This window comes from Lutra lutra, chromosome 2 (assembly GCF_902655055.1).
Source record: "Lutra lutra chromosome 2, mLutLut1.2, whole genome shotgun sequence".
Taxonomy (NCBI): domain Eukaryota; kingdom Metazoa; phylum Chordata; class Mammalia; order Carnivora; family Mustelidae; genus Lutra; species Lutra lutra.
Genome location: NC_062279.1, coordinates 60,316,454 through 60,338,081, shown reverse-complemented (window position 1 = coordinate 60,338,081; position 21,628 = coordinate 60,316,454). Strand labels below are relative to the sequence as shown.

At 37.8% G+C, this 21,628-nt stretch overlaps 1 protein-coding gene across 4 annotated transcripts in view; it reads right to left on the bottom strand.

Annotated features, from left to right (window-relative positions):
- The window catches only part of GAB1 (GRB2 associated binding protein 1), a 124,373-nt gene that overhangs the window by 37,142 nt on the left and 65,603 nt on the right, over positions 1-21,628 (bottom strand). For all 4 annotated transcript variants that reach the window (XM_047717544.1, XM_047717545.1, XM_047717546.1 and 1 more), the window contains exon 2: positions 7,162-7,456. In XM_047717544.1, coding sequence (XP_047573500.1) covers positions 7,162-7,456 — 295 coding nt within the window. The remainder of the gene's footprint in view (positions 1-7,161; positions 7,457-21,628) is intronic.

Below are 21,628 nucleotides of genomic sequence, written 5' to 3'. Positions count from 1 at the left end.
CCCAAAAGAAAAGACCTGCACACAGCTGTGAAAAGCAAGCCCAACCATTCCAAACAACATGGCATACAAAGAACTTTAAAAGAGAAGGGAACACTGCTCTACCACTTTGCCTCAGATAATGCCCTGCCTTCAAAGTTTTCATCTTTGGGGTTGTTTTCTCATATTAATATTACTCCTATTACTCAGCTCTGCATATTTTTATGCAAGCATTGCAGTGTGTCTAAATATTTCTTAATATAAAATTTCTGGTGAAGATTAACCAACTGGTCTGAAAAAAGAAACTTCTATTCCACTATATAAAGATGCAATTTTCCTCATTCTACCTGACCAGTAGTGGAACAGCCACGTTTGCTGCTTTCTGCCTCACCTAGGTTTCTAACTTACTGCTCTAAGTAATGCTGGTATCAAGTTTCTGAGAACCAAATATCAGTTTAGGGTTTGCTTATGTGTGTAAAATTACTCCCTGTCTCTTAATTCAAAAGGCATGAAGAGTATAATCTGCATCCGTTAAAGGCCTAATAAGCTGCTAGAGCAAATTCTTAATTGAATTTTACTAAGAAAGCTAGTAAGTACTGGTAAAGTAAGTCTTAACCAGCTTTCAGTGAAGAGAAGCACATTATTATGTGAGGAGAACCACAAATAATAAGTTGGTCCTCATGATCCCTGGCTTAATGCACAGTTTTATCCTATTTGGAACCATAATGCTGTGGTGTTAGTGTCCCTCACAGGAGTTGGGGTGTCTACCTAATGCCTCTAAAAATTCAAAATAATACATCTGCACACACATACACATACATATACAAACACACCAAAAGGCATAAGCCCAGGGAAGCAACCTGATTCTTTCTCACTGGTAAGGAGACTATTTCAAGGTCTATGTGACAGGTTCTCTGATTTTATGACTACTGCCATACTGTTTCTAGCATGTGGTGATAAAACTGAGGTGTTGCTCATGTCCTTGTCAGGAGACCAGATGAGATCCTTTTGTCTCGAGATGGGCTACATTTGCTGTTGGGATATTTTTTGGTTTCTACTACAAAAATTTTACCTTTATGTTCACAATTAAAGAGGTCAGGGTTACTCTGTTTCTATTAATTACTAGTTTACCTGGTCTGTTATAGAATTTCTTTTTTGTCAAGAGAAGCATTTTGACTGGCTATATGTCTAATTATTTTGATTGGATGTATCTCTAGCAATACAGATACTTAGCAAATAAGAGTCTATGCATGAAGAGTACGCATTATTATCGATGCTCAAGTAACCATCTTCTCATTTCTGAGTACACCATTTCTCATAGAAGAACATCTTGTAAAGGTAAACTTAACAAATAGATACAAACAAGATAGAGCAGTAGTTGCAATTTTCAGTGAAGCAACCTGCAATTTCTTCTATTTATTTAATTAAAAATTGAAGATCTTAAAAAAAATTGAAGATCTTTAATCATAGTCCAATCTATTTAAAGTATTTCAACTGAAATTTTTTTTACTTGTCATGATTATCTCCTTAACAAATATCCTCAGGAGACTTTAAAAATAAACCCTTAGGAAGTACTGAAAATGCCTTAATTCTTATCCAGAAGTATCATGGCATCAGAATCACTTTTTTAGAGTTCTAGGTACCTGAGCCACATCTTAGGAGACTGAATGAATCAGTATCTCAATAGCTTGAAAATGTGTAAGAAAACAAAAACCGAGTAAACATTCTGGTTGAACTGGTCCTCAGGAGAATACAAATTAAAACCAGAATGAGATACCACTACATATTCACTAGAATGGCTAAAAGCAATGATTGATGATACCAAATGTAGGTGAGAAGGTAGTGTAACTGGAAGCCTCCTACACCACTGATAGGAAAGCAACAAGTAGGGGCGCCTGGGTGGCTCAGTGGGTTGAAGCCTCTGCCTTTGGCTCTGGTCATGATCCCAGGATCCTGGGATTGAGCCCCACGTCGGGCTCTCTGCTCCGTGGGGAGCCTGCTTCCTCTTCTTTCTCTGCCTGCCTCTCTGCCTACTTGTGATCTCTGTCAAATAAATAAATAAAATATTTTTATAAAAAAAAAAAAAAAAGGAAAGCAACAAGTACATGACCTAAGATGGAGCGATTCCACCCATGGGTACACACCCACAAGAACCAAGGGTTCATGTCCATCAGAAGGTACACACACACACATGGCACAACTCACAGTAGCTTTATTTGTATTAAAATGTAGAAACAACCCAAATGTCCATCAACATCCAGAGAGGTCCATAATTTGTGATCCGTTCATACAACGGAATGCTACAGAAGATGATGAAGGACTCCCACTGACTATGCTACATGGGTGAATCTCATGGACTTCTACTGGAAAAAAGCCAGATTCAATGGTTTTATTTATATGAAGTTAATGAATAGGCAGAACTAATCTATGGTTATAGAAGCAAAATCATAGTTATATTTGGGCTTTTTTCCTCAGTTTTTACTGGGAAAAAGAATGAAAAAGCTTTCCAGGTGGCCAGAAATGTTCCACCTCCGGATCTGAGCAGCAGTTACACAGATTTCTATTTCTATATGTAGATACAGATAGATTATATAAAACTATGAACTGTATACTTAAGATCTGTACCTTCCACAGTAGTAAGTTACACATGAGTAAACAAGTAAATAAAAAGAAATGTAAAAGTTCTCTAAGAAGCACCGCTTTATAGGAAAGGGAGCATATGTATATTCTTATGTTAGTTTTCTAAAGGGAAGAATATTAAATGGAGAATATCACTATTTTTTAAAGCTACTATTAGATCTGGGCATTTTGAAAAAGCAACTCAACTGACTGATAAAAGGCAACTTTCTGATCTCGCACCCTGAAATGAGACCAGGAGCCTTTGCGCCAAGCCAGTAAGCTGTTTAGAGCCGTTAGGCTGTGTTTCCTGGTACTTGTGGAGCAGATTTAACAGCTTCCACCTTGGTGTAGAAACAAAAATAAATCTGCACATTTCCAAGAAAAACAAAAGAAATTCATCTCTACCCTCAAATCTGCTAAATAAAAGCATTCATAGGAACTGCACATAGTTCAATGAGCTAGAATTTAAAAACAGATTCAGCTTGCCAGCATTCTGAGTATTCAATAATAGCAGTGGTCACCTGGGGCAGCGGAAATAACATGGTAACGATATTTTGAGAGGTTCCTGGAATCAAAACATGGGTCAGATTTTTCCCCTTTCCCTTTGTTTTCAGCAAAAACTAGTTATTCTCATAGGGACCATGGATAGTTATTTTCTCAGACTATAATATCCAAGCATAGGATATTTCTTCCCACATCTAGCCTGACATGAGTAGAGTGAAAAATGGTTTGGTGTCATTAGTTTTAAGCCAAGAGTGAGAGCATACTCAGCTCTGAAATGGGAAGAGCACAGGACTCCAGGGACAGATCTAAGTAAAAACAAAAACACCTTTTATATAGTGATTGGTGGTGAGATCTATTTGGAAGCAAGAAAATATAAAGCAGTGATAAAGTAAATGGAAGAACACAGACATTTTGATATTTATCTTGTCACAGTAAATTGTACGAACATGATCACAAAGGATAATAGCAGTTCTCTGCAGTTTAGGATTTGATACAAATCTTTAAATGTGTGGATTTTTTTAAAAAAGGCATCCAGCAAAATCAGCTACTACAAATGAATACAGAAATAGAGTGGTTAGCTTTAAAGCCTTTTTACAGTTTTGCTACTAGGCATGAGAAATCAAAATTATAGAGTAAGATATTTTTGTGGCTCCTTGATACTATACAATGAAGGACTATTCATCTTTCACTGATTTATGGCTTACTGATTTATTTACAACTTTATGATTTATGAGGAGCTCAAGTCTTCAACATCAGAGTAAGACATTTCTAACTGTGGCTATCTGGGAGAAGGCCAGGATGAACTTGTAAAAAATCTATATTGCAGAATTTAAAAAACAAATGCAGCCGCGTTTAGATATAACTCATAAATTACATTTAGAAAGCACTAGCAAATTGAAGTCCTTAGTGGCTTTTTTTAATGAAGAGATAAAAAATGAGTTATGATTAGCACAGCTGTTCTTGGTAACCAACTCATTATGTATATCAAATGTGACTAATAATACTATTAATTTTCTTACAACCTCCCCCTTTGTTGATATTGTGAAGATAAAATATTCACAAATTGAGAGTTTCATTCAAGGCAATTGTACTTTATCTGTTTTAAAAGGATTTGGGAGTTTGCCCCCCTCCCTATATCATTTAAGTTTATTAAGTGAAAAACAGACATCGTGACTGATTCTGACTACTAATATCAATGAAAATTTTCTACTAAGTACAAAATAAAGTGCTTAGTATGTTATCAGCTACAGTCACAGAACTATCCACAGAACCATTTAAAACTACCAGGCTTTTCCTGACCTTCTTAAGACAAAATTAGCTGCTATTTGTGCTTATTTATTTCCTCTTTACCAGGACACTTATCTATCAATATTACAATTCCTAGAGAATTAGCCTATCTCTATTAGACAGACTGTAAGCTCTATGAGGGCAAGAACAGTATTAACACAGTCCTATAGTATCATACTTTAATGTATGTATAAAATCGTACTTACATAGTAAAGTATGATTATACACTACACACAATGTATCTTGCACTCGTCAACTGTAATGAATTATTCTGATATGAATCCTTCCCCACTAGATGCTCACTCAGTTCTGTTTGTAATGCTTGCCATCTCTCTCCCTAACTAGTCACCTAATAATGTGTAGGTTAAACGAATGTCCAAAGCCTAGTAGAGTGCTGGCAAAGGCAACAATTTGGTAAATTAATGAATCAATTTTCTAAAGCAGACAAAACTTTCCTTTTTCCCAGAGATGACTGGATGTTCATCAAACTCTCAGATGATAAGAATCATTCTAAGGTAAACAAATGGACCAGACTTCATGCCTTCAAGCTCACAAAGTTAATCTCAGATACTTGTGCATTCGAAATTCTTATTTGGGGAGGGGGGGATCTCAAATCCACTCACCCCTAAATGGGCTTCCAAAAATTAGACTTCTTTCTTTTTTTTTTTTTTTTTAAGATTTTATTTATTTATTTGACAGACAGAGATCACAAGTAAGCAGAGAGGCAGAGAGAGAGGAAGGGAAGCAGGTTCCCTGCTGAGCAGAGAGCCCGATGTGGGGCTCAATCCCAGGACCCTGGGATCATGACAGAGCTGAAGGCAGAGGCTTTAACTCACTGAGCCACCCAGGCGCCCAGAAACCTATTTCTTGACTGAAGAATGTATCTCCTCTAGGAGGGTCTCTCATTTCCTTTGCTAATTATATTTAGGAGAATTATATAGAAAACAAAGAGAGACGGAAGGACACTTACTAAAGTCTTTTAGATCAACTGAATCCATACAGGCAACTGATAAGGACAGAGTCTACTTTTATGTCACTAAAAACAAAATATAAACTGAAAAGGTAGCAGGCAAAAGAACATCATCAACTCAAAGAGTATACAATGACTTAAATTATTTTAACTGAAAATCCATCATATCATGAAACTGATGTAGCATCTTAATCCAAAAATTATCATTACTGAGTGGTCATTAAGTAACCACTAGAGAGTTATCTCATTTGTGACTTCAACTTTAAAATCCTCCACTGTACTCAAACATAGACTATATATTCAAGAAGAAAGGAAAGGAGTTTAACTGGAGTTAGAAATAATACCCCCATGCCCACTTAAAATGTGAACATATTTAGTGCTTCACAAAAACCACTGAAGCCTTAATTCTACACATGAAACAATTTCTTGAGTCTTTTAATCACGAGAGCTCAATTGAAAAGCTCTAGCTCATTAGCCACCTCCTGTCTACACTGGATGCCTCCTTTCCTGTCTCAGTGCTGCCCCCTCAGGCATCTGGATTCCCTCACCGAGGGGTTTCCCCACCCTGCCGAGCCAATCCCAGTCCTGGAAGGCTCCTTCTTGCAGGCTGCCCACTGGCCAGAAAGGAAGCAGCAGGCTGACCTGAGCTAATTAGAGATGATTGCTCTTGCACTTCATCCAAAACTTGATGTGGATTGTTGATGCAATTTTTCCAGCCCTCACCAAGCCTCCAGCACTCCTAAATATAGATCTATGGAAATGTACACTGTAATGTGAATATAACCATGAAGACGGAAAGGTCAAAGACCTCAGGCCACCTTTGTTTCTGATTTTTGGCTTTACGAACCTAAATGTGTGTTGGAGTCCCCTAGATAGGTGTTTGTTATAAAAGGAAGAGAAGCAGAGAAGTGGACAGGGAATAAGTGGTCAGGACAGCTATATAAAAGCACCTGAAGAGGAATTCCACCTGTAAGATTCTTCATGAGACCTCTACCCACTCAGCTCTTCCCAGGACAGGCACTCCGAATCTCAGCTCCTCAAGGAACTCTCCCCCTGCCTTTATTATTCACAGCCCCCCGCTCCAGTCCTGTAGAATGGTTGTTCCACCTCTGGGTCCTTGCTCTCCCTTGCCCCTAAGTCTAGGGGGTTCTGTAGTTCTTTCTTCACTTACGTAGAAATACTACTTCCTTCAAAAGCCTACAGTTTACCTGAGAAGCTTTCCTTCACTACATCTTATCTAAACATTGAGCTCCCTCCATGCTCTAAAAAGAGATACCTAAAAAGGAGATATCCTAAAAAGGATACCTCTGTGTTAAGCAAACTCATTTGTTACTTTTTCATCATGTTTTGTGACTGATTGTCACTTGTTTTTCATATGCACTGATAATCATCTTGACTCTTTCCTAACTTCATAATCCAACATAGTTTTTAAGATAACAACTAAAGTATAGAGTCACATGAAAATGATGCTTTTAATAGGTGAAAAACAGTCAAATGTCAGCAGCGCTATAAGGTTCACCTTATATATACAGAATCAAGGAATGCTCTTAAATAAGTATGTTCCCTTTTTTAAGACATTTATTTAGACACTGCCCCACAATGGTTAAGTCTCCCCTAAATCCTAGAAAAAATTTCTTCCCAAACTGATTCAAAACTTTAGTACTTTTTTTTTCACATGTTGTTAGCTATTATAAAAAAAGAAGCAATATTTTTTGTGTAATTGAAATAACAAAGAATTTCATAACAGTTCTAAAAATGCAGTAATAAAGGAGAACTCAGGTTGAATAATAAAATCTTGAGCTTACCTTCTTCTGTAGGATTAAACCCACAGATGTCACAAATACAACGAACCCACTTATTCATCTCTTCCTCACTGTCTGCTACCAAGTAGAATATTCGGTCAATGGTGTTGATATCAAAAATGTAGCTGTTTTCAAACTCTTTTTTATTAAATGTCAACCCAGCATCAACTTGCTGACATAAGTTTAAATCAATAATACGGATAGGCTTCTTGGCATGATCATTTTTGTAATATTCCAAGACATCTGGATCTCCAGTTAAGCGACCACTGCGTAACACAAACCATCTCCTCTTCCATGCCTAGGAACAAAACAAAAATATCCATCTAGTATTAATTTGCCAGAAATTTTTCAAGTTTTTCAGTTTTTCAAGAGAGTGCACACTTATCAGACAAATTTTACAAATGTGTTGTCTAGAGAAAGTTACATACATGTTTTCTTTGTTTCAACAGAATAATCTACCACTCCAGCAAAATTTACTGATGCCTCAATTAACTTAATAATGTGTCTATATATACACATTTTATGTACTATTAGACTTTTTAATAGAAGCCTGAAAGACACTGATTGATATCAGAAGATATTACATTGATATGTAATATCAAGTCAATGAGAAAGACTTAGTTTTTACTAAATATAAAAAAGCAATGGTTTCAACAAATGGAACCAAAGTGGATATCCACATGTAACAGAATTAAGTTGGACTCTTTACATCATACAAAAATGAACTGAAAATGGATCAAAGACTTAAAGGTAGGAGCTAAGACCATAAAACTCTTAGAAGAAAACAGGGAAAAGCTTCATGGATATGACACCAAGAGTGCAGAAGAAACACAAAGGAAAAAATAGGTATACATCAGAATTTAAAACTTAACATACTGAAGGACTCGATCAAAGAGTAAAAAGCTAACTCACAGAATGAGAAAAAATATCTACAAATAATTTATCTGATAAAAGATTAACATCTAGAATATAGAAAGAATTCCTACAACTTGGTAACAACAAAAATAAATAATCCAATTTAAAAATGGGCAAAGGATTTGAACAGATTCTCCAAAGATATATAAATGACCAAAAAGCACATGAAAAGATGCTCAACATCACTATCATTAGAGAAATGCAAACTGAAACCACAATGAGATGCAACTTCACATATGTTAGAATGTCTGTTATCAAGAAAGCAGAAAATAACAAGTGTTGGCCACGGTGGCAGAAATTGGAACCATTGTGCATTGCTGATGGGAATGCAAAATGGTGTAACTGGTATGGAAAATGGTATGGCAGTTCCTCCAAAGATTTCAGTTGAAAGTAAATATTTAAGAGAATTGAAAGTAAGGTCTCAAACAAGTATTTGTACGCCCATGTTTATAGCAGCATTATTCACAAGAGTCAAAAGGTAGAAGCAACCCAAGTGTCCACTGTTGAATGAAGAAATGAATAACATGTGGTATACACATATAATGGAATATTATTCAAGTCTTAAAAGGGAATAAAAATCCAACACATGCTGTAACATGGATGAATCTTGAGATGTGAAATAAGCCAGTCACTAAAGGACAAAAAACTGCATGAAAATAAGTGAAATATGTGATAAGTGAAATAAGCCTGTCACTAACGGACAAAAAACCGTATATGATCACTTATATGAGGTAACTATTGGTAATCAAATTCATAGAGACAAAATGCAGAATGATAGTTGCCAGTGGCTGGAAGGCAGGGATAAAGAGTTAGTGTTTAGTGGGTACAGTTTTAGGACAATATACAGTTCTGGAGATGGACAGTGGTGATGGTTACACAATAAAGTGAATGTACTTCACGCCACTGAAACTGTACACTTGAAAATGGTAAAAATGGTAAAATGGTTAAAATGGTAAATTTTAGATTACTTAGGTAAGATTAGGTATATCTTACCACATTAAAAAAAAAAAGCAAAGTTTTTCATGCCTTAATATCATGCCGTAAAAAATACATAAAGATAATACATAAAGATACTTCAAAAGACTCCTTCCTATTTTAAGCTATAGATTTCTCTCTCTCTCGTATGTGTGTGTTTGGGGGTGGGTACAAGGAGTAGAGGAGGGGGGAAAAGGGTTCAGAAGCTTCCCTGACTTTTCACCTGAAAAGCAAGCAAAGATATGGACTGTGTCTTTCTTCTGGTCAGTCTACTGTTCAAAGACCACATGGAAAAGCTCTGTATTCTTTGAGTATAGACTGTAGTTTTCCTTCTCCTTTCTCTTTTTCCTTCTCATCCCAACAAACATACATTGGCAATCTGGATATGCACTCACAATGCATTCTCTTTAAAGCTTTGGTAAATTTTAAGTATGATGCTATGCCTGAAGAAATCTAAAATTCTTGTATCTCTCCTTGAAATCTACGTTGGTTAAATAATAAAAGCAGAGCCAAATGACTGAAACAGTCAGCTTTCAGCAGTCTTTAAGCCAACAATTCTGCTCAGAAACAATACTAAACACTATTCCTCTCGGAAGGTCTTCCTCTTTGATAACGTGGACAACTGTACCCACAACTGAATTAAATTGGGTGCTAACTTCAGGTTTAACATTTCAATAGATTCTATTAAAAATTAAAAATTCTTTAAAATGTATTTTAATAGAAATGTAGATACACTAAAAGATAAATCAGCAAGTTAACTAGTCAGTAAGTTATTGATTATATTGTAAATACCTGTAGGAAGAAAATAAGAGTAGGTCGTTAATTCATGATTGCTACTCTCAAGGAGTTGTCTAAAAACAAAACATTTACCATACATGAAAATATTTGAGAATATAGCAAACCCTGTAGGAAGAAAATAAGAGTAGGTCGTTAATTCATGATTGCTACTCTCAAGGAGTTGTCTAATAACAAAACTTTTACCATACATGAAAATATTTGAGAATATAGCAAACCCAGCAAAGTATCTGCAGAATTATTGCCAAATGGAGAGGCACTCCTTCTTGAAAACACCGGGTGCAATCTTTCAACAAAATTAGTAGAAATACCAAAGGCTTAAAAATACTACGTAGTTCTTTAATGTTATCAAGGATTTAAATTAACATTTCAGTCTGACTAAAGCTCCAAGTAAAGAGCAAATGATTAACGGTATCCAGAAAGAGAAGGCAGTTGGGAGTTCTTACACATGTTTTTTTTTTTTAGAAAACACTGAAAAATCATAACGTGTTAATTTACATGAATCTAGAACCGATTTCTGGTTACAAAAATCCACTCAGTTAATATATGACATCTATTTACTTCAGAATAAATAAATATCATCTCTCAGCAAAGTTATGCTTCTAAGGATACCTCCTTATCAAGCAGTAAGCTTGCAAAATAGAGAAGAAAAGAGAAAAGAAAATACACTAGTATGTCATTTATCTAGGGCCATCAAGGAATCGTATCTTTTAGTAAGTGATTTCTCCAGATAGTGAAAGTTCCGTCTTTAAATACAGAAATGACTTTCTAAAACTTTAATGTCTTTCATGGAAATCTTTCTAAAATGCCTTCCTACATAATTCATTGAACATAATTCATCCATTCCCGAATGACTCACTTAGTATTAGAGGCATCAATCTCTATTCTGCTCTTTTAGGAAAAGCTCTCAGAGGCTACTGAACTGTACGGAGGATCATTTGCCCCTATGCTAAATACTGCCCGTACTGCTGTGCTCCTTTAGCTCATCTATAATCTTTTTCATACAGTTAGGCTTATCAACTGTCACTTCTCTCTTTTTTTTTTTTTTTTATTTAAAGATTTTTATTTATTTATTTGACAGAGAGAGAACACAAGTAGGCAGAGAGGCAGGCAGAGAGAGAGGAAGGGAAGCAGGCTCCCTGCTGAGCAGAGAGCCCGATGCGGGGCTCGATCCCAGGACCCCGGGATCATGACCTGAGCCGAAGGCAGAGGCTTAAACCACTGAGCCACCCAGGCACCCCTCACTTCTCTCTTCTAATACAGTTAGTTATTAACAGGATGCCAAACTGTTTCCTGCCTCAAGAGACATTGTACATGCCATTTCGTGAGTCTGGTATATTCTTTCCTTGCCTTAGCCAGGCCGACTCTGATGTTCTAGGCCTTCCCTTCCTAATAATGGCCCCCAGTGTAATATAGGGCACAATTTTAGGGACCTTATTACCTATACTTTATTACCTTTGTGGTGATTATTGTCATTCTTCAATTTAATTTCTTTGTGTTTATTTATTAAGCACCTAATTCCCTAAGCAGACTAGAAAGTCCACAAAGACAGTGACCATTTGTCCTTACACACTCAATGCATAGCACTGTGTCTGGTACCTAGAAATACTTGTCCAATAAAGAGAATTCCCCTAAGACTCTACAGTTGTAAAATTCTGAGAATATTAGATTAGACAGATGGGCCATGTTGAATAGAAAGGTGTGCCTGGAAAAACTCTTCCACATGAGAAAAAAAGAGCTCCAGTACTGAACACATACATAATAAAATAAATATAACTAAGACAGCTTTACCAAAACACATGCACAAGACACCTTAGGAAAATGACAGAAAGAAAAGAACATGTCCTTCTGTTAAAGCTTATGTGTCCCTCTTTGCTTTCTGGGTAACTGTGGCTTCCCTGCCATTTCTTCGCTTCTCTGTTGAAATGATACTGTTCAAATTTAAAAGGCTCTTGGAAACTAAAATAAGTAGCCAAGAAATGAGTAGCAATCAATCAGCGCACAGTAGATAAGTTGCGCTCATGATTACAGAGGATAAGAGATGAACCCTTACAGCAGGAAATTACAACATTAAAACACAGACTTTAGCCAACAGCACCTGCCACTTATTTATTTATTTTTAACATAGTCCAAATGTGAATGTTTGTCTCAGTCACAAAATGAGTCACTCTCATTGAATCTGGCACAGATTAAACTGGAAAACAAAAGCAATTACATAAACTACACACTTTAATAAGGCAGATACAAAGGTTCTCTGGATTATGGTACAAAGCACAATTTAGCCACAGAATAAAGCTTGATGCTCGACAAGAGAACTGACATCAGCACCCTTGCTAATCACAGCACAAAAGCTTCTCTATGTTTTGTCAGAGTGCAAAATGGGCCCACATAAATCAGTCTTTGTTATCTGAAAATATCTGGGATTCTTAAAGTTTGCCCTATTTTTATCCTTGCTGCCTTGGTAGCCCCAGAGAAAGCTGTACATTGCCTTACCAATCCTGCAGCAATAACAGACAAAAAAAGGACAAGTTTTCTAGAAATCTTCAAAACCAAATATTCAAAGCAACTTTACATCAAATTCATGTAAAGCATCATTTTCAGTACCGGACTTCCATTACAAGCAGCTTTGCTTGAGAGGAACTATGCAAATTTACTTCGTTGTCTTTTCTTACATGCAATACTCATTTTCAATTTTAAGTTGAGTAAATGGTGCAGTAATAAGACTTCATCATCAGGTCTACATTTTGAAGTAGCTTAAAAGCACCCTACTCTAGTCCCAGTGTCTTGTCTCAGGGTTTTAAGAGTGACTTTGGCTACTATATTAACATCCAAACAGAAGTCTATATAGTCCATGGATCTCAATGGAAATATATTTAGATGAGATGCCAAACTAAATATCCATAATGCTTGGAGTATCTGCACTGCCACTTACCCATTCCCTGGGTTCAGGGGCTGCCTGCACGATGAAGCTCAAACTCTCTGGCAGGCAGGGTACACAGGGCCCTTCAGACCTCTCCCTGTCTCTCCAGCCTCACTCTTTCCTCTCTGCCTCCCAACCACATTGGAAATGACTGCAGCTCCCCTAACACTCTGCTTCTGCCCTGCCTATGGCCCTACCACACACTGCCCCGTGACCCAAAATCTACCCCCATAGGCCTAGCTCAGACCCCGTCAGGGCACCATCCCAAAATGGGCCCTTCCATGCTCCCCATTTCCACCTTGATGCTAGTTAATGATGTTTAACATTTCTACAAGTGAGTTTCTTGAGGGCTGGAGCTGTATTTTTTTTTACCTTTTATCTTTCTTTTCCTGCTGCCCAGCCCCAAGGAGGTGCTCAGTCTCTGTGTGCTGAATATGCCAATCAAAGGAGGCAAGAATAAAAACATGGAAGATCTCACATTATCTTATGTGTTATGGGGATAATGACATAACTGCAATCTGCCCTACCCATTTGTAAATGGGAGAACTGTCAGGCAAGTTAGAGGTTTTTAAGCCATAAATTAATTTGTTTTAAAAACTCTACAGATATAAGAGGTATTTTTAAACTTCATTTTTAAAAATTAATTAATTGATTGATTGATTAAAGAGAGAGAGAGAGAGCACACAAGCAGGCAGAGTAGCAGGCAGAGGGAAAGGGAGAACCAGGCTCCCCACTGAGTAAGGAGCCTGACAGGGGGCTCGATCCCAGGACCCTGGGATCATGACCTGAACCAAAGGCAGTTGCTTAACCAACTAAGCCACCCAGGTGGCCCTTAGACTTCATTTTAAAGGAGTTTTTTTTTTTTTTTAAAGATTATTTATTTATTTGACATAGAAAGAGAGACAGTGAAAAAGGGAACAGAAGCAGAGGTAGTGGGAGAGGGGTAAGCAGGCCTCCAGCCAAGTAGGGAGCCCGATGCGGGGCTCGATCCCAGCACTCTGGGATCATGACCTGAGCCGAAGGCTTAACGACTGAGCCACCGAGGCGCCCTGGAATTTTTCTTTTAAGTACTTTCTGTACTTAATCAAATTACGTAAGTTAAACTGAAAACAGGTTTGTCACATTGAGGTAAGGTCTTAAAATAGGTCTATCATTCACCCTACAGAGTATGGGTCTGTACACACTGGCTAGAAAGTACAGGTGGGGCTCCATTATCTCCTGGGAAGAAAAACAATCTCAATCCAGGTTAGCCTCAAACCATTACCTGCAATAATATTAATAAATCCACAAAATATGCCTAACTGGCATAAAATGGCAAATGGGCTCTGTTTTAAAGAAACACACTGCAACTGCTGCATTGCTGTTTTCTGACTTGTCTGTGGCATCACTGATAGACAACATGCCTGCTGTAATGCTCGCCAAGCCTCCCTAATTCCTTCCCTGAATCCTTTACTGGAAGAATTGATTACGAAAGAAATAACCAATTTATGGGTGGACAGAAAAAGAGGAGTTCAGGGTGGTCCAGTGATTCTCAACTCTTAACTGCTCATAAGAAGTATCTGGAGAATCTTACTTTAAAAAAAAAAAAATGATGCCTGGAGCTCCATCTCTGACAGTCGGTCTGGGGCATTAGGCCTGGCACAGGCATAGATAGTTTTAAATGCTCAACAGATGATTCTAATGTGACACCCTGATGGAGAAACCACTGGTCCAATCAATAGGCAGAATTAGGTTACTCAATGAAAACAGAATTTCAAAAACAATCAGAGATCCTTTGAAGCTTATATCTAATTCCTCAGGCCTTTCACTGTTGCCAGTGAGGTTAATTATATCTCCCTCTTTGTTTTTGTTCGTATTTATCCCACTGGCAAATGTTTGAACTCCTTTCTACTGTTGGAAACCTAATCCATTCTTCAAGATTCTGTCCAAACCTTCCCCTTTCCTTTCCACACCTTCCCTCTGGACTCTTGGCAATGCAGCAGTTACTGCTCTGAAATATCTCTTGCATTGCTATGGGACAGCATGGAACCATCTGTTATTTTACTACATACATTTCCAAATGTTCCAAGTGCTTATGAATTATTTCCCCAACTAGACCTCAAGTTCCTTGAAAGCCAAGACAATTCCTTAAATTTTTCTGTATCTGCAACAGCACTTTACAGGTCGTGAAGCACTCAAAGCCCCGATGGGATGCTTTTAACGTTTTCTGTTCATTGGAATGACTGCGAGAGTCAGTGAACTGAGATGAGAAGATCTCAGGGAAAGAAAAAAGAAGTTCAAAGTTGTTATTAGGTTAAAGTTCAAACTCCTTTCACAGAATGGCATACAGGGTTCTCTAAAATCGAACTTATCTGCCGCTCATCTCTCTGATCTTTCATCTCCAGACGACCGCACCAAAAACCGAGGCTCTGTTGTTCTGAGTCTAACACACCCTAACTCTCTTGGCCAGTGAGCTCCTACTCATTCCTCAAGGCCTCTTCTTTGAAGCTTTCCTCAACTCCCCCCAATTAAGGCACCTCCCAGCTACAGTCCTCTGAACTCTCAACACACAGGTCCCAAGCAGCCCATTAACAAGCCCATTCCCTTAGAGCACTTCAAGAGAATTCTGAGGAGAGAGCGAGTGAGGTGAGCATGGGGGATGGGGTGGCACCAAGAGGGAGAAGCAGACTCCCCACTGAGCAGGGAGCCTAACTTGGGGCTGGATCCCAGGATCCTGGGATCACCACCTGAGCCAAAGGCAGATGCTCAACCTACTGAGCCATCCAGGAGTCCCTAATAAGGCAGGTTTTAATCTAAATTTCTTCATCAGGCTAATGGTTAAATTAAATAAATGATGAGACACCTATACAGTAACAAATGGATGCAAAACATTTAAAACATGAGATAGGATCTATATACAAAAAATGCCCACATGATAACTGGCAAATGAAAAAAAAGAGCAACTTATAGAATTATTTATACTGTACGATTCCCATTTGCCTGAAACGTATGTGTGTGTACACATAAACTGTTTAGATAGCATGTCTGGAAGGAGACACATTGGAAGCCTTCACTGTGGTAATTCCAGAAATAGGGATGGGAAGGTCAGACAAGTTTCCTGGTTTTATTCCTAGTTTTATTTTATATACTTTTGTATAGTCTGGCTTTTTTCAAGGAGCTTCCACTTATTACTTCTACAATTTAAAAAAATATTACATGCTTAAAAGGCTTATGTCTAAAAATGCTCTAAAAAAGAAAGTCTATTAATATTTAAAAATTCAGGAATGATATATACAAAATAAAGTTTATGTATGTATGGAAATGTATACTCTTCTTGCTCTGAAATTAGTGAATGAATTTAGCCTTTCTTTTAAATATAGAATTCCAGGATACATCTGGAAGGAGTCTTAGGAAATAGCTTAGACAAAGTATAACTATTTTGTTTTAAAGACTGGAAGGTAGGGGGTTAAAAAAAAAAAAAAGGCAAGTTGGGAGCACTTAGACTTCCCATAAAGTTCGGTGGCTATAATATTCATATTATTTTAATTTTCTTTAAAAACCATGTCAGTTAATTGTAATATACTAAATATCTAAATATTAAATATCTAAAATAAGCACTTTGGGAACTACTTTACCTATTAAAAAATATTAAATTTCCAAAAAATATATTAAATTTCCATAATAATACAACCAGGGTAAATGAAATAAAGAAAAACAAATTAGCCATGAAACAGGGACAAAAGAAAACCATTTGCTTTAAAGACTTGAGTTGTTTTCCAGGAAGCACCATCTTTTCTCATAGAGCAAAATAAGGAAAAAACAGGCTCGGTGGAAGTTTCCACTCCACTGGCTCTATCATTATGATCATCTGTTCCAAACACACACAAGCCTAAAATTTCCTGTTTTCAAACTATTGTCACCATTTTCTAGCCTGGTGCTATCTGTGCTAACTTTAGCTTAGTAATATAAACAAAAGAATACACCAAAAATAATGCAGAACAATGCCTAGATGTAGGCTAACAAGTGACCCAAACCTTTTAATAGGAGTTTACATATATTGCCCAGGCAAAAACAAATTAGCTGGACCTGAATCAACTTCATAATAGCAAAACTAAGCCAAAAAAAAAAAAAAAATCAAATTTAACCCAGAATTAAATACTATAGTATCTGGTTTGGGGGGGAATCAGGGAATTTTAAGTTATTAATTAAAAGTACATATAATTCACTTGTTGAAATCATTGTTAAACTGATGCCCACCTCAAAGCCCTGGCATAAGTCCTACATAACAAACGAAAGAAGCAACAGCAGAAACTTCTGAGTATTTAACGTACACAAAGCAGTTCTTAGACCTTTTCTGGGCTGTAGACCACTTTGAGAATCTGATAAAGGCAATGGAATTTTTTCTTAGAAAGAGGCACATAAATAACATTGTATACAGTTTCGGGGTTCATAGTACCCCTGGGGCACATGTTAAGAAGGCCTGAAATAGAACATTTTAATACTTCTTACTACAAAGAACAGTATGGTATGAGACCTTGCACACCCACCAGGGAAATGTAGTTGCTGAAGTTCCACAGGAAAGTGGGTCACCTCCTTGGCATGAACTCTCATGCTGCGTCACGGGGCAGGTCGAATATATCTTTACTTATGAATCCTCGTTCATGTTTCTCATCATATGCCCAACTGTCAGTGCTATGGGGACACACTCTAACTCTGGGGGTTCCCATGGCTTCCTTACCCTGAGCGGGAGGTGGCTGAAAGAGGCAAGAGCCTGTCTAGCAGTGGATCCACAAGTCTGCAACACGCTGAATGACTGGGGCTGGAGGCCTGGGGTGACGTATGGCTGAACCTGGACTGGGAAGGAAGACCGCCAACTTTGGGTTTCTTCTGATCTCACTCCTTTCTTTCTACGCTGTGCCCTGAAAGTCGGGGAGCTCACATTGGGGTGTGGTCGTAGGTGAATGGGATCAGGGGGTCCACTCATTTTTGGAATCAGACTTCAGCCTTGCCTAGACAAAGGTAGTTGGATTGCCCTGGAACAATTAGTACTCTTGTGCTCTAACAGTGAATTGGGACAGTACCTTCTATTTACTTGATATTCTGTTATTTTTTGTCCAGCATGAAACTAAGCACAGAGTAGGTAGTAAATACTTCTTACGTTTAACTGAATTTCAAGAAATAATTATGTGAAATGAAATGAGACAACAAAAGGTGATAAAAAAGGAAAGGTAGTTGGAGTCATATGTAATTTGGCCAGTTAGAGATTTAGAATGGGAGCCATAGCTAGTATGTTCCAGTCTCTTTTTTCTGCATATCTCCCTAGAACCTGTGGAGGCAGAGGTAGCGCAAAACGTCCAGGCATAGTCTTACCAATCTGGCTGAAAATGGCTAAAATACAATAAAGGGCTGTAAGAGTTATCATGAGCTCCAAACATGCCCAGAGTACTGAGCCATTAATTCCATTTCTAGGAATCTCATCTAAGGAAATAATGCAAAAATGCAGCTAAATACGTAAGCATAGAAATATTCAACACAGTATTGTTTATATGAGTAAATAATTAAAATGATCTAGATATTCAACAATAGGTAAAGTGACCAACCATCCCAGTTTTTCAGGATCATTCCCGTTTTAGAAAACTCGAAGTTCTGCATCTTGGGAAACCTCTCTGTCCTGAGCAGAGCGGTAAGGTTGGTGAGAGAAGGGAATCGAGTAAATAAGTTAGGATACATTTCATACAGCAGTCTTACAAAGTCATTAAAAGGACTGAAAGGCATTTTTAAAACTTTTTCCCCCACGGTTTATAAAATTTCCAAATACTGAGAGAGTTGGGCAGGGAACTAATCTTTTCCATTTGGAATAACTGGAAACTTGATGTGAAAGAATACTGGTAACACTTTCTATGGTTCTACCTGTCACCTGTGCCAGTAGAGCTGACTGCTCCAAGGGTATCCGCAACACTGTGGGCAAACTTCTACCAAAGCACCCTTCTGTTGCATGTCAATCAGTCCTTTGTACAGCTGCTTTCCTCCCTAACATCCTGTCTCATTCCTCCTTAAGTGCTTGGCATAGTGCACAGCATGCAATGACTTGTGGCCTAAAAGGTGAAAACTGTTAACCTGAACAAATGGACTAACATCGCTCGGTGACCCCAGTGACGCTGTATCTGTTGTCCATTGACTTAGTCTCCACATAAACGGATGATACACCAAAGGCAACAGTGGGCCTTCTTATTCCGGAAGAATAAATCGGCCATAAATCCTATCAAATCTCCTCCACAAGGTTTAGTCAACAAAAAGTGAAACTAACTTAATCAAGAAATAACTCAGTATGAGACCACACTAGAGTATGAAACTTAGGAAACTACAACTTCAAATACTGCCTGTGGGATTAGAACATCTACATATTTTAGTTATAAAGTATTATTTGTGTTAGTATATTTAATTATATATATATATATACATAGTTATATTCCCTACACAGACGCTCACACACATACTTAAAATTGCTACACATGTGTATGCTTGTGTAAAATGATATTCCAGTGCCTGAGGGTAGAATGTAATGTCATAAGAGAGACTATGGGCAGACTGCCATGTACTATGAAGTATAATGTCAATGTACACATTTAACTGAAGAGTACAATGTGAGAATTTCGCTTAAATGCTATTGTTTATGTGGGAGGAAGTTGGTATCACATCTTAAAGTCACAAGATTCTCTAGCATAGACGCAAATTCTAATTGCAGTCTAGAGCACTGCTGTCCAACAGAACTTTCTGCAACTTAGGAAATGACTACGTTGGCCATCCCAGCAGCTACCAGCCACGTGCTGCCATAGGAAACTTGGAAAGTGGCTGGTACAACTGAGGAACTGATTTTCTAATTTATTTAATTTAGTCACCTGGGGCTGGTAACTATTATATGGGCAGTGCAGTTTTAAAGTCCATTTCTTTGACTTGAGAGACAGGCAATACCAGTTTCTCAAAAGGCCTGCGGCTCTAAATAGTAAGACCCACTAAGAGTTGTGTAGCACTACTGTAAGCTGCTGTGCCTAGGATGGTAACAATGATGCGCACCCCTTTCTTGATTTCACTGTGTTTCACAAACTTACTTTGGCCCACAACAGCATGCCATCTATGTGGTTGTTATTATTACTACTTGGAAAAGAACATTCTTGCTTCAACAGAGATTTTTTTTTTTTTTAAGATTTTATTTATTTGACAGAAAGACACAGCGAGAGAGGGAACACAAGCAGGGGGAGTGGGAGAGGGAGAAGCAGGCTTCCCGCTGAGCAGGGGGCCTGATATGGGGCTCGATCCCAGGATGCTGGGATCACGACCTGAGCCGAAGGCAGAGGCTTAACCCACTGAGCCACCCAGGCGCCCCTCAACAGAGATTTTTAAAAAAACAGAATACCAATAATAATCTGGAATTTAAAAAAATTATCTTTCATAAAACTGACAAATTTCTAAACTCCACATTTCCTGTTCAGCTATCCAATCCAAAATAATTAATGCTGGAATAGAGCTAGGGTTTTGAGTTTCCAGCAAAACATACAAAAAATGTTCTCATTTTCTATTCTGTGTTTCTTATTGAACATTCACAATTCACAATAAAGTAAAACACAGATACACTGAGACTTGGATCATGGTTCAAAAACAACATTAAGAACTAGAGGAAAGCATTGAAGTGTTACAAAGCAAATTTAAATTTTCCATAATTACATTTATATATAATAAACCAAAATAACACTTAGTACAATTTTATTCTAAACATAAAACTCACACCAAAGCTTCCAGAACAAAGGAAATGGGGCACTGAAAGTTTTCCTTAGAATGACACTTCCAAATAGATAAATTTATGCATTCTAGAGTCACTGACTATAAAACACATCAAGTTCAAGATGCAAGGAAGTATAACCTTATGCTAAGAGGGGAACTAACCACAAAGTTGAACATGTATAAAAATTACTCCACAGATAACGAAATCAAGAAGATCTCTGCAAATGTGCAAGACTCAGCCCTGGTGCTGGGGCTGCTACTGACTCCCCCTCCCCCTTCCCTGCCACGACAGAGTGGGGTGTCACTCTTTCCTAAAGCAGCATTCTTGGGGTGAAATAACTTTTTCATTCATGTAACATACAGACAAGGATCTCATCATACAAGACAAGGTGTTGATCATTTATTACTTTTTGTTTTCAACAATCCAGTGCTGCCTTGCCCATTCTGTGGTGTGTCAGCCCAAAAATGAGCCCAGCTTTCTTTTTTCTGTCCACTGTCTATCTCACCCTCTACACCACTCAAGCCTCATAACCTTTGACCAGCAGGAAGTAGATACAATGGGTTGAAAATAAGTGACTGTAAGGATTTGTGTATGATGATTTAATGCTTGAGAACAGGAGAGAAAGGCTGGGAGAAGGAGAAAACGACGAGCTATTTCTGCCAGTTAACAGTGCCACTTGGCAGCACCCAACTCGTCTTGAACTCCAAGCAAAACTGTTACCCAAGTGATACAGTTCATAAAAGCTTAAAAATATGTACAGTATGCAGAATCATACATATATAGATATGCCACACACAGTTGACACAAGAGAACTTCTTACATTTATCTGCTTTAAATATGTTAGAAATCCTTTGAGACAATTGGAGTCATTCACAAAGTGCTGGCATCTGAGGTAACAGACGACAACTGACTGTGTCTGACTTGCCAACTTGAAAGTTCACTAAAGTCTGTAAAAACTAAAAATAGCCACACAAACATGTTTACAGCATTCTGAAACTACAGGATCCACGCTGTCTTCTAAATATAAACCTTGAGTTCGGAGTATAGGGATTGGCTTTGGGTTTTCAGGGACATCATCGGGACATCCCACACTTCACCACAGAAAT